At 52.3% G+C, this 12,272-nt stretch overlaps 1 protein-coding gene across 1 annotated transcript; it reads right to left on the bottom strand.

Moving 5' to 3' along the window:
- Nucleotides 1–7,099: 7,099 nt before the first annotated feature.
- CUNH1orf116 (chromosome unknown C1orf116 homolog) lies at nt 7,100–11,233 on the bottom strand. The gene is made up of 3 exons (XM_035902199.1): nt 11,102–11,233; nt 9,541–9,757; nt 7,100–9,017 (listed from the first exon to the last, which is right to left on the bottom strand). Exons 1-3 carry the CDS (start codon nt 11,192–11,194, stop codon nt 7,801–7,803), a joined length of 1,527 nt encoding a protein of 508 aa, XP_035758092.1. The 5' UTR covers nt 11,195–11,233; the 3' UTR covers nt 7,100–7,800.
- Nucleotides 11,234–12,272: the final 1,039 nt, after the last annotated feature.

Below are 12,272 nucleotides of genomic sequence, written 5' to 3' on the forward strand. Positions count from 1 at the left end.
GAAGTGGTGGGCTTCTATCGGTCTGATGTGCAGTCGGGCAGCAGAGGGATTCCCACCCAGGGCTGCACTCCTCAGGCTGTAGATGATTGACTTTAAAGGCAGAGAGAGCACAGCACAAATGGAAGAGGAGAGGAAGATGTGAGATTAAGCTCTGAGTGAAGGGCTCAGCCCTTTTTGCAGGGTATCTGGTAGCTCCATCTTTTGTGGCCCGTTGCCCTTCTAGAAGAAATTTCTCCATTCTGAGGCAGAAGCTGTCTCCTTCAGGGCTGCCAGCTCCTCCTGTGAGAGCAGAGCTCAGTCTTCCCTGTCCCATCCACTACCACCATGTGGACATATCCTACAGACAGAAAACTTAGCCAGCACCTGTGGACACGTTTGTCAGGACTGAGCTTTCTGTTCTCTTCCAAACCTCTGTGGACTTTGCAGTTTTAGCAGGAACAGTAATGTGAAGGCAGCACATTTGTCTTTTATTCCTCGTCCTTCCTTGAATAATAAAAATGAGGGTGGTTTTATGGTGCATTTTCATCCACATGTGCCTCTCCTGACTGCCCTGTTTCCCCTACGCTGATGCCAGCATTATGCTGCTCAATGCTCTGTCTTCTTGCCCATCACTTGGATAACGCAGGCACGTGACTATTGCAGTCTCCAAGGTAATCTCACCTTCTTTATCTAATGAGAAAGGAGGAGACCATTAAAGTCTCTCAAAGCATTTTTGGCCTGAAACCCTGGTAGGGGTTGCCCAAAGAGGGGGTGGAGGCCCCATCCCTGGGAACATTCCAGGCCAGGTTGGATGGGGCTGTGAGCAACCTGATGTGGTTAAAGGTGTCCCTGCTCCTGCAGGGGGGTTGGGCTGGATGACCCCTACAGGTCCCTTCCAACCCAAACCATTCTATAATTCTATGATTCACTTTTCTTAAAACCAGATTGTTTTGGAAACAAAGGATTCTCTTCCAATCCTTGGCTTATTTGGTCAAAACGAGGGAGCGCTACAGCGCAATGTATGTGTCAAGTGTGAAAGCTAAGTTTTGGTTAGGCTCCCTAGCAGAAATCCCACTTCCAAAGATTGCTTATTAAGCTATGATGGGGCGGAGCGATGTTCATTAATAGTTGTGTGTGTGGCCCGGTTGGTATGAAATGGAACCAAAAGGGAACAAATGAAAATGACAGCCACAGGAGATCAGGATCATTCCTCTGGGAACAAACTCCAGATCTCTGCCTTTGCACGGGGTGAAGCGCAGCGCTTCTACCATGCCGGACTCCACAAGGCCTTAGATTATCCTTAGCACCAAGAGGCTCGCAGGCTTTCAGCATGCCTACAGGGACTATGGCATCGCCCAGAAGTTCAGCTGAAGCAGCAGCCTGTTGTATTAAGCACAGCTCGCAGCTGGATGTGTCCCCACGCCAAGGTCCCGCATAGACCCAGGGTCTGAGTCCCACTGCCTCCCTCCTTGTGTGGCCGTTTATGCTGGCTGGGACAACGGGAATACGAAGTGCCATTGCACCGGCACGGGAACACTCCCCACACCTCCTCCATTTGCCCTGCATTGCTGTAAACACCAACACAAAGCGCTGAACGGGAGAGAAACGGGCCCTGGGTAGGTCAGGTAAAGCATGGGGATTAGCCTGGTGACTTTACGAAGCAGGGAGATGAAATATTCCTTGAAATAGGGGTAATTTATCCCTCCTTCATATCGGAGGAGTTGGAGAGGATCCTTCTCTCCATCTGCATGTGAGCAGGGGAAGGGCAGAGCCTCAGCTACCGGTTATTGCCCAAACCCCACTGGGACGTGGTTAAAAACCCACAGACATCTACAGTCCTCTTCCACAGAGCTGGAGCAACTCCCGTGGGACCCTGGGTCTTGCAACCCAGGTCTGATGTTCTCCAGCTGGAGTCGAATTGGGCCAGCAGTCACCAACCCATCTCCCTGACCTCCCATGGGACACCAGCCCCAAGGCTCCCTGCTGACACCTGCACCGAAGCTGCTGCACGGTGACAAAGTCTGTTATTAAGATGACCAATTTCTCCTGGAGTCTGTGGCCCGGTACACCTGACGTTCTTTGATACCCCCAGAATTTAACAAACCACTTCTCCTGAATTTGATCTTTGTAATGAAAGATGTGCGCAAGAATGCTTTTAGTTGGAATAGTAGGTCTTGACAGGCTCACCTAGGCATGGAAATGATATGTCTGAGCCAGTACGGGACTGATAGTTAAGAAGGAGATGAATACTCCCTGCAAAATGCAAAGCTGAGTGTTTTCTTCGGGTCTTTTCTAACATCATTGCATTGTGTAGACACAGTCTGTATAATCTGCATTAAGGGGCTGAGGAGACATCTACCAACGCTTTGGGTTACTTCTGAAATATTGTGATATCTCTTCACGGCTTTTTTTTTTTGGCTAGGGTCTGCTGTGATTTTGCCTTCCAGGCACAAACAAAGCAAATTACGCCCAGAGTTAAGTAGTACCAAGTCTGCTTCCAGAGGTACCCAGACAAGAGCTTGGGAACTTTGGCTGGAGTTGGCTGAACCTGGAGGTAGATTTTGTTTCTGTTCTTGCTTCTCTCCTGCCCACCTCCAGGCACCCCCGAATGCCGCTAATAGCCATTAACAGGCAGGAGCAGCCTTCCCTGGCCCCCCCGTGAGAAGGACAGCATCACTGCTGCTCCTCGCATCAGCTGTGGCAGGGGGGGGCTCATCTGATTGCCCACCAGCTTTTTCCCCTTACAAAAGAGATGCTCATCAGCCTCTTTGGGCTCCTGCCCATCTGCAGGCTGGGGCTGTCCTGGCTGCTCTTGCATCAGGGGATGGCAGGGACCCCACGGGCGCTTGGCTGAGGAGCTGCTCCTTGCTGGAGACTCTGGAGATAAAGGCTGGGCTAGAGCAAAGGTAAATCCCTTCCTTTGGGTCTGTGGATTATGGATTACACCAGAGCAGGAGAGCTTTGCTCCCTGTGGTCCTTGCTGCCTGGTGCGGAGGGTGTGGGCTGGTGTGGGGGATTACCTGGGTGGCTGTAAATGTGGGGCTGCTGAGGCTGATGCTGCTTCCTGGCTCCCCCTGCAAACGCAAGGGGGAATATCTGGTGCTGCTGTGCGAAGTGGTGGGCTTCAATCGGTCTGATGTGCAGTCGGGCAGCAGAGGGATTCCCACCCAGGGCTGCACTCCTCAGGCTGTAGATGATTGACTTTAAAGGCAGAGAGAGCACAGCACAAATGGAAGAGGAGAGGAAGATGTGAGATTAAGCTCTGAGTGAAGGGCTCAGCCCTTTTTGCAGGGTATCTGGTAGCTCCATCTTTTGTGGCCCGTTGCCCTTCTAGAAGAAATTTCTCCATTCTGAGGCAGAAGCTGTCTCCTTCAGGGCTGCCAGCTCCTCCTGTGAGAGCAGAGCTCAGTCTTCCCTGTCCCATCCACTACCACCATGTGGACATATCCTACAGACAGAAAACTTAGCCAGCACCTGTGGACACGTTTGTCAGGACTGAGCTTTCTGTTCTCTTCCAAACCTCTGTGGACTTTGCAGTTTTAGCAGGAACAGTAATGTGAAGGCAGCACATTTGTCTTTTATTCCTCGTCCTTCCTTGAATAATAAAAATGAGGGTGGTTTTATGGTGCATTTTCATCCACATGTGCCTCTCCTGACTGCCCTGTTTCCCCTACGCTGATGCCAGCATTATGCTGCTCAATGCTCTGTCTTCTTGCCCATCACTTGGATAACGCAGGCACGTGACTATTGCAGTCTCCAAGGTAATCTCACCTTCTTTATCTAATGAGAAAGGAGGAGACCATTAAAGTCTCTCAAAGCATTTTTGGCCTGAAACCCTGGTAGGGGTTGCCCAAAGAGGGGGTGGAGGCCCCATCCCTGGGAACATTCCAGGCCAGGTTGGATGGGGCTGTGAGCAACCTGATGTGGTTAAAGGTGTCCCTGCTCCTGCAGGGGGGTTGGGCTGGATGACCCCTACAGGTCCCTTCCAACCCAAACCATTCTATAATTCTATGATTCACTTTTCTTAAAACCAGATTGTTTTGGAAACAAAGGATTCTCTTCCAATCCTTGGCTTATTTGGTCAAAACGAGGGAGCGCTACAGCGCAATGTATGTGTCAAGTGTGAAAGCTAAGTTTTGGTTAGGCTCCCTAGCAGAAATCCCACTTCCAAAGATTGCTTATTAAGCTATGATGGGGCGGAGCGATGTTCATTAATAGTTGTGTGTGTGGCCCGGTTGGTATGAAATGGAACCAAAAGGGAACAAATGAAAATGACAGCCACAGGAGATCAGGATCATTCCTCTGGGAACAAACTCCAGATCTCTGCCTTTGCACGGGGTGAAGTGCTTGTGCTGCTGCTGGGTCCTCCGTGTTGAATCACTCCCCATGAGCAAGCCCCATTCCAAATGCGGGCGTTGCTGTTTAATCCTCCAAGCAAAATGTGACATTTTACAGGCTAGATATGTTTGCAGCCATTAGAAACGAAGGTGTTTACCCCCGCAGGCTGTGTGACTTCTGGGCTGGGACCTTACAAAAGAGCAGACACATGACTCTGCATGGTGCCACCCAAAATCAAGCCCCGCTGCTGATGGACGGATCCTGCTCTTGCAGAGAGCATGGCTACCTCTCAGCATTGCAGAGCTTTCTGCAGGATCTGGGAGTGGTTTCCTAAAAACCACGCTGCTCTTTCTGCCTCCTGCTTCAGCCAGGGTGGCCCCTGCCCCAGGCACAAGCAGGTGGCTGGGGGGGAATGGGGCAGGATGGTGTAGATGCGAGCGCCCGGTTTGTAGGTGCAGAGCAGCCCCCTTGCTCTCAGGCCAGAGGCACCTTCCCAAGGCCACGTGGACCAGGTTTCATGGGGGGAACCTTGGCTCTGGCCGTGTTTATCGTGACTCACAGAATGGCAAGGGTTGGAAGGGACCTCGGGAGCTCACCCAGTGCCACCCCCCTGCCCAAGCAGGCTCACCCAGAGCAGGGGGCACAGGAGAGTGTCCAGGTGGGGGTTGAATATCTCCAGAGAAGGAGACTCCACAGCCCCCCTGGGCAGCCTGGGCCAGGGCTTGGTCACCCTCAAAGTCAAGAAGTTCTTCCTCACGTTCAACTGGAACCTCTTCTGCTTCAGTTTGTGCCCTTGTCCTGGTGCTGGGCACCACTGGGAAGAGTCTGGCTCTGTCCTCGTGACACCCACCCTTGAGATATTTGTATGTGTTGATGAGGTCCCCTCTCAGCCTGCTCTTCTCCAGGCTGAACAAGCCCAGCTCCCTCAGCCTTTCCTCGTAGGGGAGATGCTCCAGTCCCTTTATTATCCTTGTTGCTCTCCTCTGGACTCTTTCTAGGAGTTCCTCATCTTTCTGGAGAACTGGACTCACTTGTATAGGGACAGGCTTGCACCCAGAGCGCTGCATGTGGGCACTGTGCACCCTGCTCAGCTCTCAGTGCTGCCTTAATCCTGCCCAAACACCCACAAACCCCTTCAAGCACTGGCGATGCCCCAGGCACAGGGCAGAGCTGCTTCCCGGCCACGCTGGGGTTGGAGCCGTCCCCATGCTGGGTGAAATGAGGCGCTGGGCTCAGGCTGGGGAGTTAATACCTTCCCAGGCTGCTTCCTCCCTTTGGGAGCCAACGTACCTGCAACATCGCATGTGCTGAGCAGCCTGCTGAGGTTTGGGTCAGCCCTTGGCCTGTGTGGCTTCTCCTCATTTCCTTCCTGATGTACAGGTTTGCATTACTGCTGGCCAGCCCCAAACTCTCTTTAGCTATTTGCTTAACGACAAACATTTCCCCGCTTTCATGAATCTGACTCCATTCTCCCGTGTTCCTTGGATTCTCTACGTGAGTCGGGACTATTCCCTCTGCTTGTTCGTTCCTTTATTACGTGGGGGTTTGTGAAGTGATGCAGCTTTTGCAGAACGATGCCCTCCTGTTCTTTCCATACAAAACCAAAGCTCCGCCGATGCCTACTTAGACAGGAATTAGAAGCCTGGGCCCTGGGTTTTGTCAGTAAGAGCCTGTTTAGGATTCACAACACTTCCTTTAAAAGCTGATTGTACTGCAAGGTCAGCGATGAAAACGATTGAGTGCAACTTTATCTTAATGCTGCAAGCAGTTAATTAACATCGATAAATTGTTTAGTGCAATTGCCTCCGCAGGTCAGCCCCTCTCTCGAAAGGAAGCCTGCGTTAGATGTGAAATTAAATTGCCTGTTAGGAGCAAAGGCATTTGCTTTTTTAGCAGAGGCGCTCCCTAGTCCAACACTGAAAGCCAGGATTGCATGAAAGATTTGTTTGGTGAAGAAATTAAAACTATCTTGCCAAGCTAAGCTGTTGGTGTGGCTTTCCAACTAACGTGGCTGCTGTGGGAGGTGTCCCCCCAGCGCCAGGAGATGGGGCGGGTTGGAAGGGATCACCTGGAGCAGCGGCAGGTCCCACGTCACCGCTCCCAGGCTGGCAGGCTTTGCATCTGCTTTTTGTACTGGAAGCGCTTACACAAAATCCCATCTCGTGCAGCTCCTGGGTTGCAGGAGGCCCAAGTCTCCACTTCAGACCTCATAGAATCACTTTGGTTGGAAAAGACCTTTGAGATCATCGAGTCCAACCTTTAACCTAACCCTGCCATCCCACCACTAAACCTGTCCCTAAGCACCTCATCTATCCTTCTTTTAAATACCTTCAGGGATGGGGACTCAACCACCTCCCTGGGCAGCCCCTTCCAGAGCCTGACAACCCTTTCGGTGAAGTTTTTCCTAATGTCCAACCTAAACCTGCCCTGGCGCAACTTCAAACCATTTGCAATGCCTGGCTGCTCTCTGGGTCACTCAATCCCCAAATCAAGGCATATTGAAGGCTAAAACTCATTACGTGGCTTTACCAGAGCTCTGACTCAACTACAAGAGTAAATCTGTATTGCGCGGTCATTTTCTGATAATGTCCAAGTTTATTACAGAAATAAACCACCTTGGTTAGAAAAGGTGCACAGCATAAACGCTGACAGCATTGGCTGGGTCTGAACGATGCGAGGAGAGTTTGGAAGAGAATGAAATGGCGTTGTCCCGGATTTGCATCTCGCTTGGTTTGGGCAGCACTTCTGGTTTTGCCACGGAAACAGAGTCTGTCGTTTAACTGTCACTCCGTGACAAACACCGACGCGTGGATGCCTTTTAAGTGCTGTATCCAGGGTGTCGGGGCTGGATGCGAGGGCAGGCTGGCGGAGGAGGCAGTGGGACGTCTGTGCAGCCACCCAGGCTCCCGCCTGCGGGTGCTGTACGAGGAGCACTCGTCTGTGGGGGGAGCGTTGCTGGGTCCCCTCCAGCCCCCATCAGCCTGGCAGTGTTGTATGTGGCAGGTTTGGGAGGCGCTTGCATGGGCGGGTGAGTGCTCAGGCCTCGCGGGCTTTGGATAAAGTTAACCAAACCCCCTAAAATCCTGAAGGAGCAGCAGAGTCCTGCAGTTCTTCCCGGAGTGGCTTTGTCTGTGGGCAACCCCTTTTAAAATAAGCCAAGCCCCCAATTCCACGGCTTCCTTACTGCAATGAATCCACAAATGCATTAAAGACCTTGTAGAAGAATATGCCCCATCCACATGCTGAGCGATGCTTCACATAAATAGCTCATATACACTTGCTATGTACAAAACATTATGTACACATGGCGTTACTTTATTTGGCGAGAAGCTCTGAATACCTCTCGTGGTACCCCTCCCAAGATGCTGGAGCAGGAGGTCACAGCAGAAGATGCTTATGGTTGTGCTGCCTGAGGACAGATGGTGAAGGCACCTGGATCCAGGATGAGAAGCCCCTTTTCCAGCAGCCCCGCTGCCTGCAGAGCTATTCCTTCAGCAGGCCGAGCTTCTTCAGTGCCTCTCGCCGGTTCTCATCGGTCGTGCCCTTGGGGGAAATCTTCACACTGACGCAGGAGCGGGGCGACCTGGGGAAGTTCTGCAGCGAGTAGGATTGCCGCTTGCTGCTCTTCTCCTGCTCCACCGGCACGGGTTCCTTCAGACCAGCAAAGTCCTTCCCTGGCCGGGGACGGCTGCCCCTGAGGAAGCTCGGGGCGAGCCGCTCGATGAAGGACATCTTCCCCAGGGAGCTGCTGGTCTTGACGCTCTGCTCCTTGGTGCTGCTCATGTAGCTGCTCAGCCCCACGCCGGAGCGCTCCAGGGTGTTGGATTTGAAGTTCATCTGCCGGATAGCCGGCACAGACCTCTCTGCTGCCCCACAGCATGCCTTGGGCTCCCCAGGGACAGGGATTGCCATCTCCCTTGGATGGGGATGCATGGTGGGTTGAAGGTGGGTGCTGGGCTCCCTCCTGTCCTGCAACAGTCCAAGCTTCTCCAATGCCTCCCGCCGGGCTTTCTCCCTCTCCTTGGGGTCAAGGTGCCCTGAATTTACTTTTTCAGCAGTGGCATCATTGGCAGAGCTGGGCTGAGAGCCAGCCAAGGATGAAGGTAGCACTTTTACCTTCTGGCCAGGCTCTGTGGTGAGCGGCGCTGGGCTGTTTTTGCTGGTTTTGAGGATAATATTTGGTGGCAATTTTCGTGGTTTAGGGGCAGTTGGAGGCCCGCGCTTGGCATCTGGGTCGTGAGGGGCCTCTTCCAATGCGGATTTCTCTGGCTGGCTCCATGAAGTCCAAGTCTTGGTCTCGTTGGCTGTTTCCCTCTTGGCATCTGAGCGATTGCTACGTGACCATTCATTGCTCACCAGGTCATCCTGGAAGGGATCTGGAGGTTGGATAATCAAAGACCCCAACGGCTTTATCTGGCTTCTCGCATTGGCTTGGTCAAGCCTGTCTTCCTTGACCACCTCCCATGACGATTTACCTACTGGCACTGGGTCCTCCACCGTGCAGACAGTCGCTTTGCCGTCAGAAGCTCCGTTTGCTCTTTGTGGGTTTGCTACAGTGATGGTCCTTGGAAGACTGTAATAGCCTGGGCTTGGCGCCGCTGCTGGAGCTGAGCTTGAGAAGGCGGAGATGCTCTTGCCACCCTTCTGTTCAGCTGCGTGCTGCTGACCCGCACTCAGAGGGGGAGCCCCATTTTCCAAATCTAGGCAAAGGGAGAGATGTGAGGTCATGCACCACTCTGCAGATGGACAGAGGACACTTTCCTGTTTGCAAGGCTCACTTCGTCACACCTGCTAAACCAGGGCACCCATGGCAGAGCACTTGCACCCAAGAGTTCACCTGGCCCCCGTTAACATGCTGTCACAGCTCAGAAAGTCAGATACTTTGGATTTGAAAATGTGTGTGCGGTAAGTGAGGAGCCTCGTTAATCTGTGTAAGCCTGTTCAGAGCCCGGGCAAAGATGCTCTGCCCTGCCCTGTGGTTCTGCTGACCTTGCTGGCAGCCGCTAGCAGCTCCTGCATGCGAGAACTGGGAAAATGCAGTTGGTGCCCTACCTATCTCATTGCCTCCAGACACCTCTCCCCATGGAGTGTTGGGAACAAGCTGGCTTTAGCTTCCCACATGCAGAAAACTGGGGCAATGCTCCTTCCCTGCCTGCCAAGGGAATGCACCCCAGCCAGAAAGTCCCTTTGCAAAGAAGGCTGGAGCACGGGATTCCAGCTTACCCTGGGGAATGGAGTCTCTCTTAGGCCATGTCCCAGGCAGCTTGGAGGGCTCCACGTAGTCGGTCCCATCGGTAGAGACCCCGCTGTCTGCTTCTGCATCCAGTGAGCCAATGGTTTCTTCTAAGAACATCTCTGCATCCAGTGAACCAATGGTTTCTTCTAAGAACATCAAAAACTCTTTCTCTTCTGCAGATAAGTAGTCATAACTGTTATCACTCTGGGGAAAAAAGCAGTAAAGGTAGGACACATGGGTGTATTATTACTCACAGCCCTGGCTGTTAAGAGGAGACCTGTGACAGCTCCTGGCCAGGAGACTTGGCCAGTGACTACTCGAAAATTGCTACTTATAGCTAGAGAAAAGTAAATTACTTCCTATAAAAAATTTTATGTATATACTTAAGGCCATTTTTATATTACCCTACCATAAGCATCACACGATGGGTTATTCTTAACTTGGAAGCTTGGCCTCTGCCATTTAGTTTTTTAGTTTACTTTGAAATATGAGCAGAGGGGTGACATGGGTGGTCTAAAGGTACGGATGTCTGTGCTGGTCAGCAATGCTGAATCTTAAAAGTACCTAAATGCTGAATCTAAGTATCATAAATGCTGAGGGCTTCTCTGCAGGTGGTGGTCCCTCTCCTTCTACTCCCACTCATACCCCAGCAAGATCCTGTTTAATTTTTGTGGTGTTTCAAGTATCATGGGATATGATTGCTGTGGAAGTGCCAAGTCACAAGGTGATACATGCAATATAGCATGAAAACACTGACTCGGGAAAGGATGGAGTGCGCATCAGATGAACCAGCACAGAGGAGATATTGTCCCAGGTGGAGCTGTTTTGCAGGGAGACACCTATCCAAATCTTTTACCTTGCAATATTGCAACCAGTTTTTCCATCCCTAACAGATTTCAGAGGGTTTGGTTCTGGTTTGCAGTATATCAAATGGAAAACCTGCTCAGGACACACGTATCAATTACGCCCCAAGCCAGACAGGATGTAATTAGTCCATCAATCTTGGCATCAGGGTTTGGAGGCAAACAGGCTTTTAATGGACAGATAGTGAAAAATTACACATCTACACCCATGGTCCAAACTCCTCTCTGCCTTAACTAGGAAAATAATCTCTTGTCAGCTGGGAGGAGTACGGCTTTGCTGTCTTTTGCAGGTGAAGTCACCCTCGTTGGAGCCACTCTGACCCAGTTACCCAACTGGTCTAATCCCTCACGGTGGAACCCGCTGGGCCCCTCCTGCCCGCGCTATCTCCCTCTGCATCTTCGGGCAATGCAGGAGCTGCTGGGCTCTTGGTGTCGTTTCCCCCCGGGTGACCTTGCAGGAGCTTCAGCTCCTGATTGCTGCCACACGTCTGGCAGGATGGAAAGTCTGGGCGTGCTTCGGGGCAGGAATTAATTTGATCCTTGCACTGCCCTTAGCACAGTGCTTCCAAAGCACTGATGGAGAGCTGTTTTGAGCAGGGATCTGGCCAAAAATCCTTCCTCAGCTGCTGAGAGGGATGAGTTGAGCCCCTGCCATGCCCGAGCCGGGCGCATTGGGGTTACTTACGCACTGCGAGTGGTTGGAAGCCGTGCTGACCATGCTGTCACAGCTGCCAGAACTGCAGCCGGCCATCCCCAGCCCCAGCTCCTTCCTCGGCATATCACAGGCTGCCGCCGTGTCCGGCGTGGGGGGCAATATCCCGGCTGAAGCAGAAGAAAGGAGAGGTGTTAAGCTGTGAGACCCCCCCTTGCCCCGGGGTGACATGGGTGTGCTGGCTCAGCTGGAAGCGAGGGCAGGTGGGCTGGGAAGCTGCTGGGTGGATGGGAATGTGCTGGTCCTTAGGCTGCTCTCTCCAGGAGAAGGGGCAGCTGGGCCTTTTTAAGGCATCCTTGGAACTGAAGATTTCCCCAGAAGAATTGGAAATAGAGTAAGCTCTGGACTGCCCACCCGCAGCCCCCTTGCGTCGGGGGTTATCGAGTCATCTCGGAGGTTCGGATAAGCTGGTTCCTCAGTGAAGGAAGATGCTGTAAGCCCACCGCAGCCTCGGAGCTTGGTAGCAGCAAGCCCCAGCCCAGCTCCTCCTCGTGGGACCCCTTCCATCACCACCACGCTGCCACCACCAGCCACGCAGCTGAAGCACTCTCAAACTTCTGCACACACTGACCCCAAATGCTGCCTTTTAGTCGCAGCCTTGCTTCGCCGTGAGCCTCACCCTATCCAAATCTTTTACCTTGCAATATTGCAACCAGTTTTTCCATCCCTAACAGATTTCAGAGGGTTTGGTTCTGGTTTGCAGTATATCAAATGGAAAACCTGCTCAGGACACACGTATCAATTACGCCCCAAGCCAGACAGGATGTAATTAGTCCATCAATCTTGGCATCAGGGTTTGGAGGCAAACAGGCTTTTAATGGACAGATAGTGAAAAATTACACATCTACACCCATGGTCCAAACTCCTCTCTGCCTTAACTAGGAAAATAATCTCTTGTCAGCTGGGAGGAGTACGGCTTTGCTGTCTTTTGCAGGTGAAGTCACCCTCGTTGGAGCCACTCTGACCCAGTTACCCAACTGGTCTAATCCCTCACGGTGGAACCCGCTGGGCCCCCCATGCCCGCGCTATCTCCCTCTGCATCTTCGGGCAATGCAGGAGCTGCTGGGCTCTTGGTGTCGTTTCCCCCCGGGTGACCTTGCAGGAGCTTCAGCTCCTGATTGCTGCCACACGTCTGGCAGGATGG

Source organism: Egretta garzetta, unplaced genomic scaffold, assembly GCF_000687185.1.
Source record: "Egretta garzetta isolate BGI_Z169 unplaced genomic scaffold, ASM68718v1 scaffold640, whole genome shotgun sequence".
In the NCBI taxonomy this organism is placed as follows: Eukaryota; Metazoa; Chordata; class Aves; order Pelecaniformes; family Ardeidae; genus Egretta; species Egretta garzetta.